The following is a 23774-nucleotide window of genomic DNA, read 5'->3' as shown; positions in this document are numbered from 1 at the left end:
AACTTATGATGACCATGCAGTAGCATATTTTGATAGTAGGAGGAAACTGAACCAAAGAAAATGGCTCAAGAAAGACTACAGTAGAATAGCTCTGAATGCTGGGTTACAACAGGTTCTTTCCTGTACAGTCCCCACAAACATTTGTCAGCCTAACCTGAACTTGTATTTATTTAACTTTACTGTGGTATTTCTTCCTGCTTCTGAATTTATCAATAAAATCCTGGTTTTATTTAAGATAACTGGTGTATGTCTTGGATAAAAGAAACAAACAAAAAAGGCCTTACTTTTTGCTTTGGGGTGTGAGTAGGACACGAGGCAGTTAATGGCCTTGTGGTTGGGCAGTTCATGGTAGAAGTTTGAGACTCTCCCTGGACATGACCACAGACTTTCCAGAGTTATTGTCAACAAAGGAGAAGGTAATGATAGATGTATTGATTGTGTTAATTACAAAAAAAATACATGTCTATGATGTGACTTTAGTCTAAGTTAAACTTGACTTCACAATAGGAAACGTTCTGGATCATGCTGGAAGCAGGAAAGGTATCACTGGTGTGCTGTTTTAGTTTCCATGTAACCTTACCTTATCTATAGGCTGCTACTTTTCACTCAGTAAGAAACAGGATTTATGTTAAGATCCTGAACATTAATTGTTGAGAGCAAATACATTCGCTCTCAACTATACATTTTGTAAAGCTGCTAATATTTCAGTGTCAGAACCAATTGGATTTTTACACAAAATACTTGCCTTGAGACATGTCACTGTTGGGCAGAAAATAAAGAGGTGGTTTTATGGCCTGCAGAGCCCCAGAGAGAGGCTGGCTTGCTTTAAATAGTACCTGTGGAATATCCACAAATCATATTTTTTAGATTTCATGGGAAGATATTATTAATTTTAATCGTAAAGGGGCCAATGGGTTAAGACAAATCTGAATATTTGAACAGCCTGTAAAATATAAGTTGGGATCAGATTTTCACAGCCATCACAGCTGCAGAAAATTCTGGCAGCTTCTCCTGAGGAGGAAAATATTCCCATGAGTTCAGGTTTATGTTGCTTTAGGGGAGGTAAGTACTTCAGTTACCGTCCCATTTGTAACAAGAATTTTGTGTTTTAAACAGGGAAGCGTGTTTTGTCTTTGGGGATCAGAAGTTCCCTCTTTTAAGAATACTCTTCACGAAATTGGTGCACTGTCCCATCCATTAGTAGTAAGATGGAAAACTCAGCAGCATTAGTCTAGCTATACTTACCTTCTGGCACTACTTATTGCTGTGCTTGTGACAAGCAGTTAGTCCTGCTGTACTTAATCATGTGCAGGCAGGAGTAGCAGGTAATCTCTCTGCCTCAAAGAATTTCCTGTCTAATTGGATAAGGCTATTGGAAAGGAGAATGTGATACACAGAGTTAACAGTATCAGACAGAAGATTTTATATTGGTTAAATGATTTTTGGTTGGTTGGTTGGTTGATTGGTTGGTTGGTTAGGAAGTGCTAAGTCAACTGGGATGAAACCTCAGGGAAAGAAGTTAAGTGTTGGGGAGAAAACCACGCAAGAGTGCTGCTGCAGAGTATGACTGAGAAAGGAGCGGTGAGAAAGAGATTCAGAGCAAGCTGCTGAGGAGCACAGGGTTGGAAGTCCTGCCACAGTCTGGTTGCTCTATGCTCTCTGCTTTGGCAGGTTCTGTAGCTGCTCCTGCTGTCTGGGGTTTCTGACTTATTTTTCTCCAATAGTTTTTCATTAGACTACATGGCTAGGGAAGAAGGAAAAAACCATCCTAAGTTCTTGCACTTTGAAAATTATGTTCTCCCTTACATATGTTGTGATCCAGAACAGTCCAGTAAAAGGAATTGTCCTTTTTGAGACCTTTTTGAGGTTTTTGATCTCTTTATTTGCAGCAGGTTCTGAACCTTGCCGTACTCTTGCCTCACTCATGCTTATAATACTACAGTTTGTGCAGTTTGTGCATCAGTCCCCGCTTTTGGAGCTCCATTCTATTGTTTTCACCCTTTTTTTTTTTTTTTTTTAATACTCCAAGCTACAAAAACCTTGGTAATGTTGAATTGACTTTCTTTTTCTTAAGTGGAATTTAAAGTAATTCATTTTACTACCTTATATCTGAATATATTTTTGCCACTTCTGTTTTTTATGTTGCTTTGTGAATGACCCCGTAAGAAAAACGAACTAACCAGATGGAAAATAATAAAACAAACAAGCTTCAAATTGCCATCAAAGTACTTAACATAAATTAGCTAACGCCAGACATTTTCTCAAGTACATTTTACATTATTCCTAAGTTTTAGTGCTGACAGTAATATCTAAAATGCATTATGTTTATGTGCTGCTAAAGGATTAAAAATAGCTAAATTATTAAATTACTTTGATTTGACTACTAAAGTGTATTGGGGTACAATATAGCAAATCAACCTGTCTGTCAACTTGAAACTTTTCTTCTTCAGAACCTTTGAATAGTTTAAATATTTTATCACTTCTGTTTTATTTTTCTGGTTCTTATGAATTCTTTCTTGGAAGTTGTGCCTTAGCAAAATATACATATACTATGTATATTTTTGTACTGTGCAGGTTTTGAAATACATGATAAATAAGCTACTATGTTTCCCAATGCATAAGATGCCTTTTACCCCTTCTCCCCTTGTAACTGCAGATACAGGATTATATATATATTCTGCCCACTAAAGTGTGGAATAATGGATAGAATAATTGAATTCAGACCAGTTACTTAGAAAAGATATAACCTGTTTTGGTAGTCACTTTGAACTGAAGTGTGAGAGATCGTGATTTAAGATCAAATGAGTACAGAGCCAAATCTTGGTATGAATTACTGCAAATACGTGGACCTACAGAAGGATGTCTGTTTCTTAATAATAAATTCTGTCAATTGAAATTTTTTATTCTATGTTTGGTATTAGTTCATACATTGCTGTTTACTGGAGCGTGTCTGATAGTTGCTATCATAGATCAGCAGCCGTACTGTTTTTACATGGCAGATTTTTACATGGCAAAATACAGAGATAAAAACAGAAATACAGTTGTGGTTGGATGATTTGAGTCCACTAAAAGTAGACCAGAACATGCAGAATTTGCTGAAAGTCAAAAAGTTAGTCAAACAAAGCACATTACAAGTTTCATCCTATCAAGAATTGTCTTTTGGAAACAGCAATGGAAAAGTACCATAGGATTTCTGTGAAAATATACATTATTGCTACAGATTCGTGAGGTGTTATAGTCTGCCAAAGTAGTGACTACTTAAGGAAAGAGAAAAATATTACAGTGTTTTCAGGTTTGATAGAAACAAGAGGGTCAAAATACTGCAGGAAGCAGGGCAAATTGGAAGCATGTTTGAGATTGTTCTTATCTAAGCTAGGATGTGGAAAAGTGGAAGGAATATTCTCGGAAAAACCAGTGGCCATGAAAACATGCTGTACATCATGGTATATTATGTTGCTGTGTATGAGAATTTCTAATGGCAAGAAATACCAATTGCTATTGGTATTTCTGGGCCATAAAGATAAGTAAATTAAAAAAAAAAGTAGAATAGCAAAATGTCTTAATGAGATGCAGATATAATGGGGTTGTGAAGAAGCCACTTCTGGCAATTATTGACATGTAAGCATAGAACTGCTGGAGCAGAGAGTGTGTAAAGAAGGAAGTGTGCTGCTTATCGTGCCTTATTACACATCAAAGCTTTTGCCCTTGGATGTTTCCTGTAACAGACCTTTGAAAAGTGTTATGAAGAAATATTGGAGTAAGTGGGCGATGGAGGGATGACTGGGTGTTTGTTTACACTGCAGGGACTTTACAAGGCCTTACTATACAGGTGTGTTAGTTGATTGAACATTTTGAAAGGGGTCATAGCAGAAGCAAAATGTAGCTGAAGCAAAGCACTTGCTGGTATTAAGGAGACTAGATAAGACAATTTAGAGCTACAATTCTGAAAAGAGAGAGAGAGACTTCTATTGTTTCAGTGGTTGTGAGAATCAAGATGACATGCATTTAGTGATGAACTATGAAAAACAGACTACTGATTAAAGGTAAGAAAGCAATAAAGCTTGTCTTCAGTGTTGTAAAGCTATCTAAAGAATGTAAAAGGTTTTACTGCAAGTACTTTTAACAATTCAAAGTGAATAAATTTTTTTCATGACTTTATCTTTGAGGGGTTGATGGAAAAGTGCATCTTCTGCATAGAAAACACAGAACGTGTTGATAATTTTAGGACTGCTTTATCTATACTTTTGTCAGAGTTTTAATAATTGTTACAGTCCTGCTTCCTGGATTCTTCCTCTTCAGTTTGTAATATAACAGCCTTATACTTCCTGTTCTGAGACACTGCCTAAATTTCTGCCAGTACATTCGTAATCTTATCCAATCTCCATCCATTTCCTTATTTGTTTAATGTAAAAGTCTGTGTAAACATTACTTAGTCATCAATGATATTTTCCCATTATATTGTTTTACAGTGGCAAATTTATCATGTCTCAAAAGTTAATGAATAAATCTAGAGTTTGGTATTTCCCAGCAAGACAAGGAACATCAGCTAGCAGCAGCAAAATTTTCCTGTACCCTGATGTGCATGTGGGAACCCAACTTGGTATCTGTAACTCATGTCCTTGTTCCTGAGGCTTTCAGTGATGGTGTATCAGTATTGGTGTTGCTTTTGGGCATGTGTCAGATGAATGTTGCTTTAAAATGCTTTTTGAATAAAAAATTGAAGTGTCTATCCTGGTAATAGCAGCCAGATGAAGAATAATTGTTGGCTATAATATGATAGTTTTATTGGTTCTAATAAAGGTAGTTTATGTCTAATGTTTAGTTCTTTAGCCACAAAAATTTATACCTGTAATAGACCATTTTTACTTGTAGGCTAATTCTAATCTCGTATGTTGTTGAACATAATAATACAAAACAAATTGGTAATTGCAAAAGTGACTTTATTGTGATTTCTTTTGTCTCATGATGATGGTTATTGTTGTTGTTTAGGAAACCTGAATTGACTGACTCTGCCTCTCTGCTAGAGACCTTCAAGTTTCTTGAAAATGCAGCTGCAGAATTTAGTGATGAAGAAGATGAAGAAGATATTGAAGGAAGAGAGAAAACAATCATTGATACCGCAACAGTGAGTGGAAAAAATAATTGAAAAAGTTACGAAGAACAGAAAAAGTGAGATTAATGAGATGCCTATAAGCAAAGTATATGACTGTGTATGTACACGTGCGAATCGTTAACATCTTTATGATGTTCTGTCCAAGCATGTGTGCATAAGAGGAATTATGTATGTGTTTCTGACTTTGTGCATACAAGTTAAGCTTTTTTCCATCTGAGTTTGCAGTAACATATTGAATTTTTTTAAATTTCCTTTTTACTATTCCAGTTCTATTTTTTGTTATATATTGGAAACAATTTTTAAAGTATCAGATGTCCTTTTTTAAAAATTTTCAGCGTAGTTTGAAGGTATTTTTCGTAATGTTACCTGTCAAAAATGCATTGATTCTTGAATACTTATTGAAAAATTCTTGATAATTAAAATTACTTGTAGAAATTTGTCCTTGTAGAATACAGAACTGAGAAATACATTTCTCTTTAAATAGCTTATGGAAGGAACAAAAAAGTATAACCAGAAGAACTCTAATGTGATTAATAAACTTTTTTTATTTCTTTGTTCAGTGAAATGCCTGAACCTACCAACTCTGTGATCTATACTTTGCTATGTTTTATTCATATGATGACATAAAATAGATACATGCAATCAGTACTCAATTTTATCCTTTTCTTTTAAAAATTAGCATTTATTCAGTGAGTTGTGTTTCCTAAGTATTGAAGCAGATAAGAGTTATGATGGATGTGATTATTTTTGTGGTCAGTTTTAAGAATTAAAACACTTAAAACCCCATCAGTTTTACAGCATTTTTCAAGAGGATCTTTGTAAACTTGTTCCTGTCATCCATGGGCTGTAAACTAATGTCGGAGGCTCTTCTGTAAAATCTTCTGTAATACAGTATGTTCACTAAGCCTGCTGAAGAAATGATGCTTGAAGTTTAGAATTGCTTCAGCTTTTGAAGTTTTTTCACTGTATTTAGAGGAAACAGTCAGTCATGTTCATGAACTATGTTGACCTATGTACTGAAGTCTTTTCAGACTGAGCCTTAGCAAGGTTCCAAGTCAAAATATTTTAATATTGTAAATTTTCTTCTTCTGTAGAAGTGGAATTTATGCTGTGGTTTTCAGGTATCATGGCAGCTCACCTGTTAGTCAAATAACTGTAAAGCATCTAGTCCATTTTGATTATGGAGGGAAAAGTAAATTTATTGCAGAAAGCATTCAGTGAGGTCTTTCATTAAAACGTGTATTTTTTTTCTTTTACCAGAATTTGCTTTTGAGTTCGGAAGGAAAATGCAGTTTAAACATGAAAACACCACGTTTAAATAATGATAATATCTGAGAAAGTATTCAGGGTGGAATGATTTGCTAAATCTATGCAAATTAGCTTTTGACAATTGTGGGGTTTGGGGTTTCATTTTTTATTTCCTAGACCTGTATTTTGGTCCACATGTAAAGTGATTTCAGAAGTGAAGGTCAGAAAGGCTATTTTCAGAGAAGTGGAGTAAGTTTGGTTTTGCTGAAGTCTTTTCTACAGCATTCTTGGTTTTTTGTTTGTGGGTTTTGTGCATTTTAAAATCAGTTTTAAGAGAAAGTTTGTACTTTCCAGTAGTAAAAAAAGATAGTAATGGTCTAGGTCAGTGTAAATTCATTATCAATGATTGGTTATTGATGGTCACAGGAAAGAAAGGACTACAGACAAATTCCATTTTGACTTAGAAACTGGAACCAAGTCTGCATACTATTCCAGATTTGCTTATTAATGTGTACTTTTCTGCTTCCCCTTCAATTTTCTGTTTGGATTTTGCATAGAAGACAAGACAGTACTGCTCAGTATAAAGATGTGTGTGTAACTTAATTCAGCCTTTTTTCCTGTCCTTTCTGACCTTCCAGATTGTAAGGAAAAGAGTGCTATCTGAGAGCAGTGAGGACAGAGATACAGAAGAAGCTTTGAAAGAGTTTGACTTTTTGGTTACCTCAGATGATGGTGATGGGGAATCGAGAAGTTCGGGAGATGGAACAGACTGGGGTAAGGAAATTGAATGCATTGTACCAGGAAAAACCCAAAATGTGCGAAGAATGTATTGTGGTTGATCAATTGAGAACTCTGTCAGGATCATAGCACCTTTTGAGTATTTCTATACTAAATAATTGGCAGAACGAAGCTCTCTTGAAAAAATATTCTCGTTTTTCTGTACACTGCTTTAATCTAAACATTCTTCATGGTTTATGCTTTTGGTAATTTTTCCTTTTGAATATTAAGGCAGGTAGAATTTAAATCTTATGAGTGTTGTTTCGATGTGTTTTTCCAATTACTCATGCTAATGAAGGGCTCTCATAAAGCTGTATTTTACAGTTATGATATGAAAGTTATTTTGTGTTCTTTGCTTTCTCCAGAGAATAATGTGAGTCATAAAGGCTGAATTTCTTGTACTCTTATTGTGAGTTAGCAATTTGGGCAATATAAACACTTCAGTTGCTCAAACTTTCCTTAAAAATTTAGCAGAATAATTTATCTTTAAGCCCACTACTCATAAAGAGGCATTTCACAAACTGTTCTCTGTCCTTTGATGTTCATGTCCTGCAATCCAGAATGCCAGCATCCACTTTATCTTGACATAATTATTTGCCTAAACCCGTTGTGTAGGGAAGGGAAGAAAGAAGAAAACTGGTTAAATATATTGATGGGGAGTTGTTTCCTACTTAAGCTGCTCTGGAAAGTCTTAAGGATAAGTGAATACAGAGGGAGCTATTGACAATGAATGGGAAATAACTGAGCTTTATAATGGAACTACAACTGTGACAGACCAATAAGCCATGGTAGCTGTAGTTCTCACGTGAGCCATCAACTCTGAGATGCTGTATTTTGCTGAAGCCGTGTCAAACTCCTGGTTGGACTTCAAATTATTGTGTGATGTAGTCTTTCTGCTTAAGAGAATGTGTTGTAATATCATTAGATATAACAGTCAGTATTCTATTCACAAAAAATTTAGGAATATTACTCTTTTTTATGATAAAGGTTTTTCTGATACTTATCTTTAATATTAAAATTTTATCCATTTATGCTTGGTAAGTGTAGCTATTGCTTGTGTCACAGAAAAGGCATGCCAACAGGAGCTTTGTGTTCTCAAATTCACACTTCTGGTTAATTTTTACTTTCATTGATGAAAGCTGAGTACAAATGAGCAGAAGTCTAACATTTAAAAGAAATTGTCATGAAAAGTAGTAGTCTAGAAATGAGTTAGAGGTTTTCATGTTTTTCAGTTACTTGTTTCACAACCTGTGTCTTTTATGGTAACTGTATATAAGACTAAGCTTCTTCAAAGAACTGCCATTATGAATCACTGATGTTACTTGAAGTGTAACTGATGTAGTGTAGTGACCTCAGAAGCAAACAGACAAAATTCTTTCTTTGGATCCCAAGTATCAGTTATAGTAATCTGTTGAATTCATTTAGCTTGAAAGGTCCTCAGATGTGTTCAGGTAATTTTTAAACTATAAAGCACTTGACCAGGAGTAGTTCAGGATCCACTTCTGAAATTGAACAGAATCTTTAGGACATATGGGAAGCATCCTGGGACAGTCTGTAGAAAATTAATATATTAGGTATTTTACTGGCAACAACACAGTCTAATAAAAAGCTATTTAAACATTTTTGGTTTTTTTTTGCTGGAGGGGAGGAAAAAAAAATCTTGTCCAGCCAGGGAAGAAAAAAGCATAATTAAAACTTGAAACCTAATCCCAGAAAGAATACATACTTGTTTCTCTGAAGCCTGATCTTCTCATATCTTATTTGATTTCTTCATGCAGTTTTTGATCATTAGTGGTAATTGGGGCATATGTATTAAGAGGACATGACTTAGCCCATAGACTATTTTAGAGTCTCTCTTCAGCTTAGTAATACCTATTTTCGTAGCTTCTGCAAAGGACTTATGCTGCTCAAATTTGCATCTTGAATTAGTCTGTCACTCATGAATACAGAATCGTGACTGGAGGGTTCAAAGGAGGGAGGGGTCATCTCAAAAAGTATTTTGTTCTTCTGTGATGTAAGTCTAAGCAGAGTCTGTTTGCTCAATTGCTTGTACATTAGATAGTTATAGGCTGCAAAGATGCTTTTTTTTACTACTACTGAACACTCACAGTAGTCTCAGCCCTCCTTGTAACTTATTTGCTCCAGCTGCCTTAACCATCCTAGTGGCTCCCTTAGGCTTGCTACACTACACCAATAGTGGGTACTTAGCATTATACCTAAAAGGTTTCTGAGTATTACAGCTATTACGCTGGGTGCAGTACTCACAGGTGTGATCTCACAAGTGCTGGATAGAGGGGAACAGTCACTTCCCTCACTGGTTACGTTCTTGTTACTGCAGCCCAGGATGCGGTTGATTGCTTTTCCTGCAAGAGTATGCTGCTGAATCCTGTTGAGTTCGATGTTTATGGAGGATTCCTAGGTCTCTTTCAGCAAGCATCATTTCTGACAAGTCAGTCCCTGTAATAACCCATGTCTGGTTTTTGTCTTCTGTCCAATCATAGTGACTTGTTCAGATTGTGATTGATAGTGTTGTGCTTCCTCTACAGACATGTAATTTCTGCAGCTTAGTCTGAGGCTAAGTTTATTATTGCTCGTATTTTAAAAAGGTCTAGAATAGCTTACTGATCTGCAAAGCAAAGTTGGTCTGAAAGGAATTAGTTTTTAAATAAAAAGATTGAGATTTTAATGAGACAATAAAGCGAAAAGTTAACGAATTTCAAAAAATTTTGTACCTGTAGTGGTTATGAAAATAAAAATATATATGGAAAAGCTGTGTTACCTCCTCTTCTCCTGCAAATTATTTTTCTAAGCTGCCTCAGTACAGTCTCTCCATATATGGGAAAAATGACTTGGAGATTTGAACTCACGTAAGATGTTTTGTTCAAAATCTCCAAATACCGTACAATTGGAAGAATATTTCTTCTCTGTATCATGTCACAGTGGAAGCAATTTGGGAGAAATATTTAGAAAAAAAAACAAACCAAAGAAAACAAAAAAGGGATGTTTTTTTCGTTAGGCATGCTGAAATATTTTGGGTTTTTTTTCCAAAGATTAATAAATCAGGCTTTCACCTTTTTTGCAAAATTTCGTGGCTTTAGTGCTTTAAGATTTTGTTTAAACCATGGTGACATGTCTACTATGTTCCAAAATTATTTAAATGTGCTACTGCTTTGTGTAAATGACAACATAGCACAAAGACAATAAAATGAGAAATTAAAATGCAGTAATGCAGCATCTGAGTTGTAAAGTTATGTTGACGAGTAACATAACTGTTTTTTCTAGATACAGTAATTCTTTCCCTGGAGGAAAGAAAAAACCTGAAAAATATGTCCTGATTTATTATAAAGTAAATGTTGCTTACGTTTATGAACAGCTATGTGCTTGGTTATAAGAATTAGATGTGAAATTTCATCTCAATTTTTTATAAAGAAAATTCTGAGCAAATAGAAGTGGAATGTGAGTAGCAGTTTTACAGCTTTCAGAAGCTTGGTGCTATTTCTGTCTGTTTAAAATAAAAGACAAATGCCATTGACAGCAGCTGTTGCCTCCTTCAGTGGAGATCACTTGGTGACATTATTGAAAAAGGATGTTTCATTTGTTTCACTTTGTTTAGAAAAGGAAGACCAGTGTCTCATGCCTGAAGCCTGGAATGTCGACCAGGGAGTTATAACCAAACTCAAGGAACAATACAAAAAGGAGCGCAAGGGGAAAAAGGGGGTGAAGAGTAAGTGGAAAACATTGCACTTTAAAATCATAAATCTCACATCTTTCACACCCTTAATTCTATCTCTCTTTCAATGTTTTCCTAAAATTACTTACTCTTTTACTTTGCTGCTCCTGACTGCTTTCCTGTTCACCAGTTCTCAGGGGTTGAAATTAATGACAGACAATCAAGTTGCCCGATAAATAGTTGGGGATTAGATATAACATCTTCCAACCAAGTGTTGGATTAGTTAAAAATTCTTACTTTGAGCATATTTTATACTTTTGTTGTTTAGATACTTAAATTGTAAAAGGCATTGGTTTAATAGTTCACACTTCAATACAGAAGACTTCAGAACCCTTTCTTAGCTGGAAACATGCCAGTTTCACAGGAAGAGTTAAAGTCTGGTATATAAATAAATACAGAAACCAAACTGGAAACTGTCTTGAGTATCCTATTAGATGACAGTGGGAGAAAACAGGTTAATTTCTACCCCTGTTTATACTTAACATTCACAACATGAAAGTCATGCTATCATCATAATTTGTTATGCAGGGCTCGAAATAGGAAGCAACCATGACCATCAGTTTATTTGTAAATCACAGGATTTCTTTATTGACTTTCATATCTCTGGGACTAGCCTTTAAAAAGTTGGATATTGTTATCCAAACAAAAAACTATGATCAGTATCTGAAATACAGTTTCTAGCCCTGTATTATTTTTTTGTTATATTTTTTGAAATACAGATATATTTTGTAAAATCAGTGGGTTTTGATAAGTAAGCGTTAAAACTTTTTGAACTCAGACAAAGTGTTTAAAATGAAACACTGTATTCACAGCAATATTTCAAACATCTAGCCATATTGAGAATTTATGTGTGAAAGATGTATATTAATAATATTGCATGTAGCCTGGTAAGAAATTTGAGAGATGTTTCTCCCTTTGTGGGAAGATGCTTATGAATACGGAGGAAATTTCTACTTCCAAAGAGATATGCATAATGATAGAGAAGTGTCAGATCCTCCCATCATTGAGGCTGACTTGTTATTTTACTTTTTGTATTGATACTCTTATAAGATCCTGCTCAGCAGTTGGTTGTGTTGCTGAAATTGTGTTATCAAATACATACTCTAAATGTCCTTTTTTTCTTTTTTGATTAAAAAAAGTAAATGATTACTATGTTTTAAATTTCTCAAGAGATATTTTTGTCATCTTTAGGATAATTTAATTTACTGGAATTTAATTGCAAGTCTTACAAGAAGCTGAGCTGGCCAACTAAAGTGTTCATGTTTCATAAAATTGATTCTAAATTTCTTTATAGTTAAGGTAGACAGGGCATGCCAATATATGACTTCAGCGAAATTGATTTTTGTAACTTGTCTGTTATTTTTAAAATATACAGACATGCTAATGTCTGTCTCTAATAATCAGTAGTTCAGGGTAATAGCTGTAGGGTTAGCTTAGCAGAGATTATTTAATCAAACTGTTGAAATTCTATTCTTGAACAGCTGTTGAGAATTTTTATTTTTGATAATAAAACTTAATTGCTAGTATAGACATAGATATTATTGGAACGTGTTTTATATATTTATGATAATAATATAAATTTTTATATATATATATATATTTATGAGAAAAAATCATGATGTAAAGGCAGCACTTGGACATCCAGTGCTCCTTCATGAAGATAACTACTGCTCAGTACCTTTACAGTACGTTTTGGATTGACTTGATTGGTTTGATCTTGGAAGACAAAATGGTTTACTGCAGCAGTAAGATTAAGCATCTTTCCATGTACAAACTATTGTTGGAAGGGCATCAATGCAGAAAAATCAGGAAGAATCACAGCCTGTTTTCAGTTATTCATGATATTGCACAATAGTGAAGAAGAATGTGAGGAAGGCAGTCTGGAGGAAAAGAAGAGACTAAATATTTTGACATTAATTTTATAAAGTTTGTTTCTATGACTTTAATCCCATCATACATGGTGCTTAGACACTGAACTGCTACTAAGTAAAATATTGTTTTTATAAACCAGATATTATATAAAACAATCTTGCAAAATCCTTCTTAGTGTTTTCCTCGATTGAGTAATATTTTGGTGACAGACAAGTTAAATACAATTTAGTTTATTATAAGTCATTATGGTTAGGGTGGACAAAGTAGAGTTTGCAACTGCATTAGTAAACTTATGATTTTGCAAGGCTGTAGTAAACATTCCTGCGAAGTAGTAAGAGAATAGAATCATAAAATCGTTTTATGAGAAAATACATATATTAGAGTACACTGCTGTATTAAAGCTGCTTAAAAATAGCTGTATTATTTACTGGTCTAGGAAAAAACATAATGGACTATGGGTAAGACATTTTCCCATTCTTAATTAAACTTACAACAGGAAAAACTACCGAAGATATGTTTCAGCCTCAATCCTATATAAAACAGTCAAAACAGGGATGTGGGAAAATGATGGAGCAAAGCACAGGTAAGTGTCAAGAAGGGCATGGGTCTTCACCATATGTAGCTTCAGGAAGTAGGCCAGTGAATCCAGTTGCATTATATTTAAGTATAACTTTTTGGATTATATAGTTCACAATACTACACTACTGCACAAATAAATTTAAAATAATAATGTTGTCATAAGAATACGCTGCGCAAAGTACCTGATGCACAAATTCTAAAATATTCACAGATGTCGGCTATTGTTTTGGAAAAGTAAATATTCTAATAATCAGTATGACTCAGTTGGAGGCATTCTTCAGCATCCCATAAAAGTAGCAGTATGAGTTTATACATACGGGGAAAATTGTGTGTTCTCAATTCTCAGTTGCTTCTATCGCTTTCTTTTCAAGAAATTCATTTCATGCTGGATGATTAGTTACTGCTGAAAATAGGTGCTCATTAGCTTTTCTGTGGTAATGTCATAATGCAAGGTAGGATCCATTGTTGCATGTGCTGCTGTAGCATATCTAAGTAGTGTCATCGTGAACTATGCATAAACCATTTAATTTTTTGGTTTTTTTTCTGGTTAGGGCCCAACAGGTCAAAGCTGCAAGATATGCTTGCAAACTTGAGAGATGTTGATGATCTCCCTTCGTTACAGCCATCTGTTGCACCTTCTTCTAGGCCCAGTAGTTCAAGGCTCATTGAACATGAGATAAACAGGACGGATGAAGGTAAATATTAAAGATGTGCATAACACCTTAGTAAAGGATGGATGTTTATAGTTCCTTCTTAAAGTTTATCCTCTAAGACTTTCCGAGCACTTTACAAATTACGATTCAGCAAATTCCAATTGTGTCTAAGTGCAACACATGGCATTGCCATTCCTTCTTTCTGGTCCCTATTAGTAAGGTCAAGACACCTACCTAAGGTCAAGTCTTGGCTGAATAACTTTGAACATGATAGAAAAAATAATTTGGCACATGGTGACTTCGTAATATGACGATCTTAAATCGCTTGCTTTTGTTTGTGCTCAAATCTGGTAGCCAAGTGGGGAACATAAGCTCTGAGGACATAAGAGCATCTTTTTTTCTCCCCATGCACATAATTTTAAATGTATGTATGTATATATATACACATACATACAAATGTGCTCTTTTTTTTTAAGTGTAAGATAGAGGCTCTGCAGGTAAGCACAGGTGGCTAGCTATAGCTTTTAAATGCATGTGGTGATTATGTAGTGAATCATACTGAACAACTTAGAGCTTGCCTCTGTATTTCTTTCCGTAATGTATTCCAAACATTAAAAAAAAATTCTTGTGTGGAAGGCCACACATCTTTGCAATGAAGCATGTGGTTATCTTCACTAGTATTATGTCTGAAAAATGCTGAACCATCTATTTGATTCAATATTTGAATGCTATAATATGAAGCATAATAACATATAGTGTATGAGGCTATATTAATTTGTCAAAGATCATATTGCAGCCTTAGCTTGCCTAAAGGGAGCCTACAAGAGATCTGGAGAGGGACTTTTTACAAGGGCATGTAGTGATAGGACAAGGGGGAGTGGCTTCAAACTGAAAGAGAGCAAGTTTAGATTAGGTATTAGGAAGAAATTCTGTACAGTGAAGGTGGTGAGACACTGGAACAGATTGCCCAGAGAGTTATGGATGCCTCATCTCTGGAAGTGTTCAGCTCCAGACTGGATGGGGCTTTAAGCAATGTGGTCTGGTGGAAGGTGTCCCTACGTGGCTGCTTGGAACTGGATGATCTTTAAGGTCCCTTCCAACCCAAACCATTCTATGATTCTACGATATCATGTACCCTATTTAGATGGTAAATACGTGTTTTGAAAAATGAGCAAAACATGAGTTCTACTTAGCAGTCTTTCAGTGAGTGTGAAATAGTAGGTCGGCCAAGTTATAATTAAGATGCATAAAAAGTCCCGGCATGCGGCATAGTTACCGAAGATCTCAGTAGTTCTGTTTCCTTCATGCTCAGTGGTTTTCTTTATGAAAGAAGGGGGTAACTTAGCAACACTTGGGGAAGTGGAGGAATTTTTTGTTGAATGTTTCATTTCCAACTTTTCTCACATGTACTGAGAGCTATGTTAGCAGAGCACTATTTTCATGTCCTTTCAATAATGTGTTTTTTAATTCAGACATTCAAATGCACTCTCACAAAAAAAGAGGAGGACAGCTGATTTTTATCAGTCTGAGTTCAGTATTGCAAACTATGAGCTGTGTATTCCTTTGTAAAACTGAAACACCATGATATTTTTGGCATACAATGTTTTTATTATAGTAACTTTTCAGATTTGATGTCCTGTATGTATTGTGTGTTGAGTGGAGTATTTTATCATAAATTCAAAAGAGAAAAAGAGAATGGTAGTGTCGACTTCAGGGTGAAGAAGGTAAGAGATGTTTGTGATTAAAAGGTAGTAACTAAGAGACCTGATCGAACAGTAGAGTTTGAAAGGCTTTTATTTGGTTGTAAAAAATAGTGGAAAGCAAACAGAACACGCAATAGAGATGTGAATGTGGAATGGAAAGATTAGCTTGCTTTATGCTGGGTGAACTGAAGGTGAATTGGATGGCATCTGAACCTGATGCCTTTGCGACAAGAGGGAAGCAGTCTGAACAGATCAGGCTATTGATTGTAAACTGCATTTCTCTTGGTTTTAACCTAGTATCGGTGCTGTTAGACTTAAACAGACGCTAAGAATGAGGTGGCATTTCCTTCTCTCTCTCCCTGATTCCAACAGTATTTGCCAAGGCTTGTATTTACAATGGAGCTAAAAGGTGAAAAGATTGTAATTTATTTAAAAAGCCTTGTAATTTGAGATAAAAGTTGTATAAAGATCAGTGAAGTTTCTTGTATGCAGAAGATAACACATTTTCATCTATTCAGTCCTCCTTTTGCGCTGTGTAGGCTTGGAGAGCTACTGTACAGGGAACTTAGTAAAGCTTTTGAGTTGTACCACTTGATGCAGAGCTTCATGTGATATAAGTGTGTATGCTGTACTCCTTAGCCTTTGATCTTCCTGCTTCTAGAGAATCTGCCTATGGATGTGTTCATGTTACAGTGATTGAAGCTCCTATAGGCATGCTATAGAAGCTGTTAACTAGTAAGTTTGGATACTGCTAGTACAAACATGGAATTCAGTGCTGAGCAACCTGTTTGGTAATTAAACTGATTTTACAGGTAGCAATGAATTGTCAGCTTCTGGTCGTATTGCTCGATTGGAGTGCATGTAAACAGCTTCATTGTGGACGTGCTTTTGGATGTGTGTGGATACCGCGTTAGGAAGGTGTGGATACCATGTTTGGAAGGAAGGGTCCAACTGCTCCCACCAGCTATTCTTATATGCATTTTTGTTGCTTCTTCAGCACCTTTTTGCATATTTTGTGGCAGAGTTGGGGAAGGGTCTGAGCTGTTCTGTGTTACTTGTACATTATTTATGGGCGAATGGTCGTGTCCTCTTCCCGCCTGTGGCTAATTGCACTTACTGAGTCATGCACACCTCAAGTGCAAGTATGTTCAGAGGATGCTGTTTATTGGTAAGTACAGTGATTATCTTTAGAGCAACTATTTTTTTATGCACCTCTGTATATCTTTTTTCCCCTCAGCTACTTGTAAGATGTTTAGAATTTTGAAAGTGGAAAATGTACTTTTGTTATTCAATGTTGTATAACCCCAAATTTCAAGATTTTTTTTGTTTTGTTTTGGTTTCTTGCAGTGGAAGCTTTAACATTCCCTCCTTCTTCAGGGAAATCTTTCATTATGGGAACAGACGAAGCCCTTGAAAATGAGCTGGGTCTTGGAGAACTGGCAGGCCTTACTGTAGCAAATGAGGCAGATTCACTGACTTATGATGTAAGTGGTTATTATTGGTAACTCAAGGTCTTACTGTCTTTTTGTTGAAGGCGGATGCAAGTTACATGTGTGTAGACTCAGCAGAAAACATTCTCCAGATGAAATTATCCTGCCAGAGGTTGTCACAAATTTTTACTTGATAAAATTGTTTTTCCCATACACAGCGGCCTTCAAGCTCTCTGCAAGCCCCTCTCCTCATTTGCCTGCCACGTCATGCGAGTAGTTGAAAGTAAATGTAATTAGTTATAGTGATACATGTGGGTGTGTGTAACCCCAGTGACTGAGCAAAATTAGGAGCTGTATGGCCAGTAGATTGAGGGAAGTTTATGTCCCTTCTGCATGGCCCGCATGGAGTTTTGGGCCCCTCCACTTCAAGAGGGTTTTAGAGAAATTGTAGAGAGTCCAGTAGCATGTGACTGATGAATAGATGTTAAAGGAGCTACTCTTGTTCAGCTCTTAGGAGGCTGAGGGGTGCTCAAATAGCAGTCTGCAGGTACTGGAAGAGTGCTTGTAAGGATGACAGAGCCAAGCTTCTCCGTAGTGCCAGGCATTAAAAGAAGAGGAAACAATAGCAAATTCTGGCTTGGGAGGTTCAGGTAAGACACTGGGGGAGGAAGTGTTATGTAGGAGGTGATAGTGAAACAACTGGCCCAGAGACACAGTGGAATCCCTCTCCTGGGAGATGTTAAAGACTTGGCTGGGGGAGCCCTGTGGTTCACATTGTGTGGGCAGTAGTCTCATTTCAAATGGGAAACTGGACCAGAGACTGTTTAGGAGGGTTTTGTGGCCAGCACTTCTGTGGCTGTATGTGTAGCCTACAGCTTGTTTTTCTTTCACTTTTTATGAAAAACTTTCTTTAAAATTGCTTCTTTTCAGTCATACACAATTTTTGTCTCTATTTCTGATTTCTTGGGAAAAGATACTTCAGGTATTACTTTACTAATGTGCTCCTTGTGATCTGTCAGCTTCAGATCAATGCTGCTATTGCATTGCCCAGCTCTGTCAAGGTTGAGGGATTTCAGAGATCATTTTCAGTATTGTGTGTTGGTGAAGAATCCTACCTTTCAGTAAATCTGACCCTTAAGTAATCACCATCTGGGATTTTACTATCACAAGTCAAGTCTGAGACTCCAGAAATAACCTGCGGGTCCTTACTTTGAAGTTCTACCCTTGTGTGTACTTGTAAAGCAATAAATTATAAAATTAATAAAATTTTAGACACATTTTGAGAGTGCTATTGCAGAGATATGCTCTACTACTATAGCAAGTTTGTGAGCATGTGATGTGTTGTGAATCGTTTTGATTGCAATAATACAGAACATTTCTGCTAAAATTCAGTATTTTAGCATTATTTCCTAATTTGGGCTCAGTTCTTAATTTTTTTGCTCATCTTCTCTAATTATGCCTTCAGAAAGGGTTAAGATGGTGTACAAATCATTTGCTTTTACAGGTACACCTAAAACTTCGATGCTGAATTTTTAAATTCAGAGGACATGACAAACCTAAACCATCTGAATGAGATGTTAATGCTTTCGTTACTTGACTTCACTGTTCAAGTGTCCATATAAACTGTTTTGTTTGTTCATGTCTCCCTATTCTGAATTAACAGCTTTCATTTGTGGAATTCAGCATTTCTTTAGCCACTCCTATCCTATCCTGCATGGTGGAGAGTACTAACTTCTGTTTGTTCATTTGTTAAATGCCTTTCTGGAGTTCTACGATCAGGAATTCATAGTCATGCTTACCTCAACCCTTACCTTTTTTTAGTGCTGATGATTAAAAAAAAAACCCACAACATTTACAAAGCTACTCACTATTGTCACTGTGCACTTCATTGAAGCAAAATGAAAGCCTGGTTTTTCTATTTCAAGTTTCACTGGAAGTTTAGCTTACAGATGATGTTGCTGTTTTGGCCTATTTCATATCTTCTTCCAACTGCCGAGTGTGAATCAGGAAGGATTAGTGAAAATTTAGTGTATTATTTTTAAGTGACAATTTTGAATCATATGGAGAATAAAGTTGAAAGACAAGGTACATCTGTCTTTAAATATATTTGCTCTCAAGAGCTGCAGGCACTTTCCCATTTTCAGTCCCTTTCATCCCACTGATATTTTTACTAGATTCTTTTTTTCTAAAACATGGCAGCACTAGCCTACCTCATTTCATGGTTTTGGTTTCTACATATTGCTTTGACTGTCTGTAAATTAAAGAATGGTTTTCACTCGGTAATGAATATTATGAATTTATTACTTAAAAGAGAAATTTTTTCTTCTATGAGTACATTTTTAGAGTATCTAACAAGGTGATATTTTCCAGATTGCTAGCTGATAATCACAAGTTTATCTTTTCTTTTTCCTTGCTTTACACATTGTTATCTTAGCATTGGTCTTTCACTTTGGTTGATTCTGGTTTTTTCTCTAATCTTCTGGATAGATTAAGCAGCTTCATAAGATTATAATAGAGGTTTTGGACTTTGCAGTAGTCTCTTGCTTGATTTCCTACAACTTCGAATGAGAGAAGTGTTTGCGATCCTACTTGCATGTCATTGCTGTTTCTGGACTTTTTGATTTGTCTGTGTAGATGCAAATATTATTATTAGTAGCAAATCCTGATCAGGTGCTAATTTTGGGGTTGAACATCCCCCCAAACTGCTTGTCACAGTTGCATTTCAGTGGGGAGAGACAGAAGGAGGTTGGCTATTGTGTTTACTAACCCAGCCTCTCACAGCTTGAGAGACTGGTGGGCGGAGTGATGTGGTGCAGCCGGGTAGGTGGTGCATCAGGGCTAGGATCTGTTTCTTCTGCTGCTGGTCTGCTGGCTTGGGAATGCCCTCATCTGCGTCCCTCCATCTACTTCCCAATTTGTAAGCTAATCATCTCGGACTCCTTTGGAAGGGCACCTTTGAATAAATCAGAAGCAAATGAAGACTATTACCCGTCCAGAACTGGAATTCACTGTTAGGCCATCTGAGGTGTCTTCGTGGCATTTGCAGGTGTGATGCAGGACCTGTGCTGCTGGTATGGCAGCTGGAGGGCAGGCGGGTTCCCTCCGTCACCTGTTTGGCATTGAGTGCCTGTGTTGAGGCAACCAAATTCCTCTCCAGATATCTGTGAATACTCTGTACATCTTGTACCCTTTTTGCTGAGGCTTTCTTGGCCAATCTCCAGAAAACCTGCCAGAGCTGCTAACTGTGCAGTCCTGCCCCATCCTTGTACCAGCTTGAGCATTTGTCTGTTCCCTCATTGAGCCAACTTGGCTCAGTAAACTGGCAAAGAAACTGAGTTGTCTCCCCGAGCAAGGCAGTATATAATTATTAAGAAATACTAAAAGAAAGACTAAGCCTGCATTTGTTACAGCTCCTTTCTCCTGGTTTAAAATGTACAGAACTTCTTAATTGATGCATATTTTTATTATTAAATTCAGATGTAACAAAACCTAAGAAAAAGCACTTCTGTTCTTAAACCTCCTCTTCCTCCCTCCACTGCCTAGAATAAAATATAGATTCTTGGAGAAGCTCAAAACAGTTGTCTCTTCTTTGCACTTAATGATATAAATTATTTCGGATTATCTGTAGATTTCAACATAATAAAACATCAGTACAATTGCTTGTTTTCTTGATTTTCCGTAACCATAGTGGTTATGGAAAGGTAAATTTAACTTATGGCATTGTTGACTGACAGAATGAAAAAGTCTGTTCAGCATTTTGTGTCAACATTTGTTCAGAGGAGCAATATTGGAGTAAATGTTATTTTTTTAAAAGGCTTTCTTTTTGGATCTTCTAAAATGCATTTATTGCCAAATAATTGTGTCTGTATGCATGATAGCTTATCACTTGCCAGTTATATTCTTAGTGTGTAGCCAAGTCTTTTTTGCCTTTTTTTTTTTATTTTCTGGCAACCTTTACTTGTCTTGCATTATTACAGAGCTTGAGTTGCCTTAGATGAGTAAGTTAGCTTGTGTTCCTTTCTGTGCTTCCAGAATCTTCTGTTTCTCTCAGATCTTTACTTCAGAGGTGCCATGTCATTTGTATTTTGGATATTCAGGGACCACTGGTTGGTTGAGTCAAGCCCAGTGTTAAAGTGAATGAGCTAGTAGGTATAGATCAAATTTCAAATACCTAACTGATTTCATTTAAGTATCAGTGCTTTTAAATTGTGTAATTTTACAGACATGGGAGTATTTCAGATTTGCATAGAACATATTACTGTGGACAAGACATTACTTGTTGTATGGAATACATCTACCTTCATTCTCATTTTGTATTATCTGGTTAGTGTTAAGTGATCTGTTTTTCAAGAGCAGGTTGTTTTGAAAAGCGGAAATCTTCTGAAAATGCCAAACTGAATTTCTAATGTCTTCCTTTTGTTGTGGCTTCCAGATTAATTACAAGTTTGGCATTTTTTTTATTAGATAGCCAACAATAAGGATGCATTGAGAAAGACTTGGAACCCCAAATTTACATTAAGAAGTCACTTTGATGGAATAAGAGGTCTCGCTTTTCATCCGGTTGAACCAGTCTTAATAACAGCTTCAGAGGACCATACTTTAAAAATGTGGAATTTACAAAAAACAGCCCCAGCAAAAAAGTAAGATTTTTTTTTCTGCTTTGCTTCAAGAACAGTTTTAATATATGAAGAAAAAAGATAATTGTAGATACCACTTCACAGGATGGCCCTTGGAGTTCGTGGAAAGTGTTCCTTGACTTTAAGAGTAGGAAAACAAGTTCACAGAGTAGTGTGGAGACTTCTGAAGAGTGCCAGAAGAAATCCATGTGTGTTCCTGAGTGTATTTTGTTTGTAAGAAGGAAAACCATTCACATTTTTATATTTTCCTTGCAGATAACATGACAAATTAATTTACTAGTGAAAATATTTGTATGCGGCCTGTTAGTGTGCTTGCATGTGGATATAAATGTATAAGATGCATTTTTATATATATGCATATGTATGTATACACATACATGCATATACATGTGTACAGCTTTAAACTTTGAGATGTTACCTTTGTACACTGTCTCTTGTGAGTTGCTGGGATTTGCAGAAATGAGAGCAATTTGGTAGCAGGGCTAATAATGGTAAGGTAATGGTAAGGGAGTACGTCAGACCTTTGAGGAGGACTGGGCATAACATGGGGTCTTCCCTCAGCCTGTAACAAGCACCGGATTGATAAAGTCCAGAGCAGCAAATTTTTTGCTACAGCCTTGATATAAAAACAAGGAGTCAAAAACTCCTTTACTCTAATAGGGGTTTGGAGCACTTAATGATATAGTCCATGTGATACTGATGTCTCTCCACTCCTTCCTCACCACTGGTGTAGCTACCTACTGGCTTGATTGATCTGTGAGAGTTTGTGAACTGCCTTGAAGGTCTTTAAACTGAAAAAACAAACCAAACAACAAATCCTGCAAATGAAAGATTGCGAATAGTTCCTAGACATGTGAAAAATTGTGTTGAAAGTTGTGGGGGAAACACTGCAAAAGACGTAACAGTGATTTTAAGAATTTAACACATTTTTGTAAAGCATTGTGTAAGATCATATACATGTTAACATTTCCTTGTACTTCATTTAGGAGTGCTTCTCTTGATGTAGAGCCAATATACACCTTCAGAGCACATAAGTAAGTATTTTCTGGGAAATATTGTCGTATTTTGAGAAAGATACATTTTTTAAACAGAAACAGAATTTTTTTAAAAGGTAATTTCCACCTTATCAGCTACTGATTTCTTTAGTTGTGATGTCTTTAGTTCCCATTTTATTTAAAATATCTGCATGCGTCCATCTCCTTTCTGCATAATTATTTATGTCTGAAGCTGGGTAGACCACAATTTTAAAATTAAAAACCTACAAATTATACAGTTCCAATTTGATTAAGTGTTCTGTTCATTATTGCAGCTCTTGCATTTTTGTCAGATGTGTGCATATGTAGAAGGAAGCTGAAGAAGAATGAATGCAGTGAATTTAAATCTACTGAAATTATTTCACGAAAGAGCCTTAGATCTTTTACGAAGGGAAAAGAAGCTGCTTATGCGAAATAAAAAACCCTACAGTTTGAAAGTGTGACACTTCTCACATTTCATGTGCCTAATGATTATATTGTTCTGATTGTAGTTACGTTACCAAATATTGTGGAGGTTTTTTTGTGGGAAGTGTTGTAGCTTATGATATCATTATGTGGAATTTTTGTTGCAATGCGTGCAGCAAGTCAATTGTATCTAGCGGGAAAATTTGAAGATTCTGTTGGCATTGCATTTCACATAGTGAAAATGTTAATATTAAATGTTTCTTTGGGGGTTTCTTCCAGTGGACCAGTGCTCTGTGTGGTGATGAGCAGTAATGGTGAACAGTGTTACAGTGGGGGAACAGATGGCCTTATCCATGGCTGGAACACAACCAACCCGAACGTTGACCCCTATGACTCTTACGGTATGTTGGTGTCAAACACACCAGTGAAATGATTGTTTAGTGACATTAATGTTTTTTGTTAAAATAGGATACTTTGTAGATAATGCTTATTTGAAAGTTTAAAAGAGCAAATCGAATGTTAGCTTCAATTGCTTAAAGTAAATTTTTGGTTTAATGCTGATGCTGGTTGATAAGAAGATAAAATGTCTTAAA

General features: G+C 35.9%; 1 protein-coding gene across 6 annotated transcripts in view; it reads left to right on the top strand.

Moving 5' to 3' along the window:
• Positions 1–23774, top strand: part of STRN (striatin) — a 68117-nt gene that overhangs the window by 33789 nt on the left and 10554 nt on the right. For 2 of the 6 annotated variants that reach the window (XM_017806597.1, XM_017806599.1), the window contains exons 6-14: positions 4990–5125; positions 7000–7135; positions 10752–10862; positions 13237–13323; positions 13871–14014; positions 17023–17159; positions 21570–21745; positions 22729–22776; positions 23461–23582. In XM_017806597.1, the coding sequence (XP_017662086.1) occupies positions 4990–5125; positions 7000–7135; positions 10752–10862; positions 13237–13323; positions 13871–14014; positions 17023–17159; positions 21570–21745; positions 22729–22776; positions 23461–23582 (1097 nt within the window). The remainder of the gene's footprint in view (positions 1–4989; positions 5126–6999; positions 7136–10751; positions 10863–13236; positions 13324–13870; positions 14015–17022; positions 17160–21569; positions 21746–22728; positions 22777–23460; positions 23583–23774) is intronic. The other 4 variants (XM_017806598.1, XM_017806600.1, XM_017806602.1 and 1 more) reach the window with 4 other exon arrangements.

Source organism: Lepidothrix coronata, unplaced genomic scaffold (genome assembly GCF_001604755.1).
Source record: "Lepidothrix coronata isolate B3197 unplaced genomic scaffold, Lepidothrix_coronata-1.0 Scaffold16, whole genome shotgun sequence".
Taxonomy (NCBI): Eukaryota; Metazoa; Chordata; class Aves; order Passeriformes; family Pipridae; genus Lepidothrix; species Lepidothrix coronata.
The sequence above is the reverse complement of the archived record's forward strand: the minus strand, read 5'-3'. Positions and strand labels throughout refer to the sequence as shown.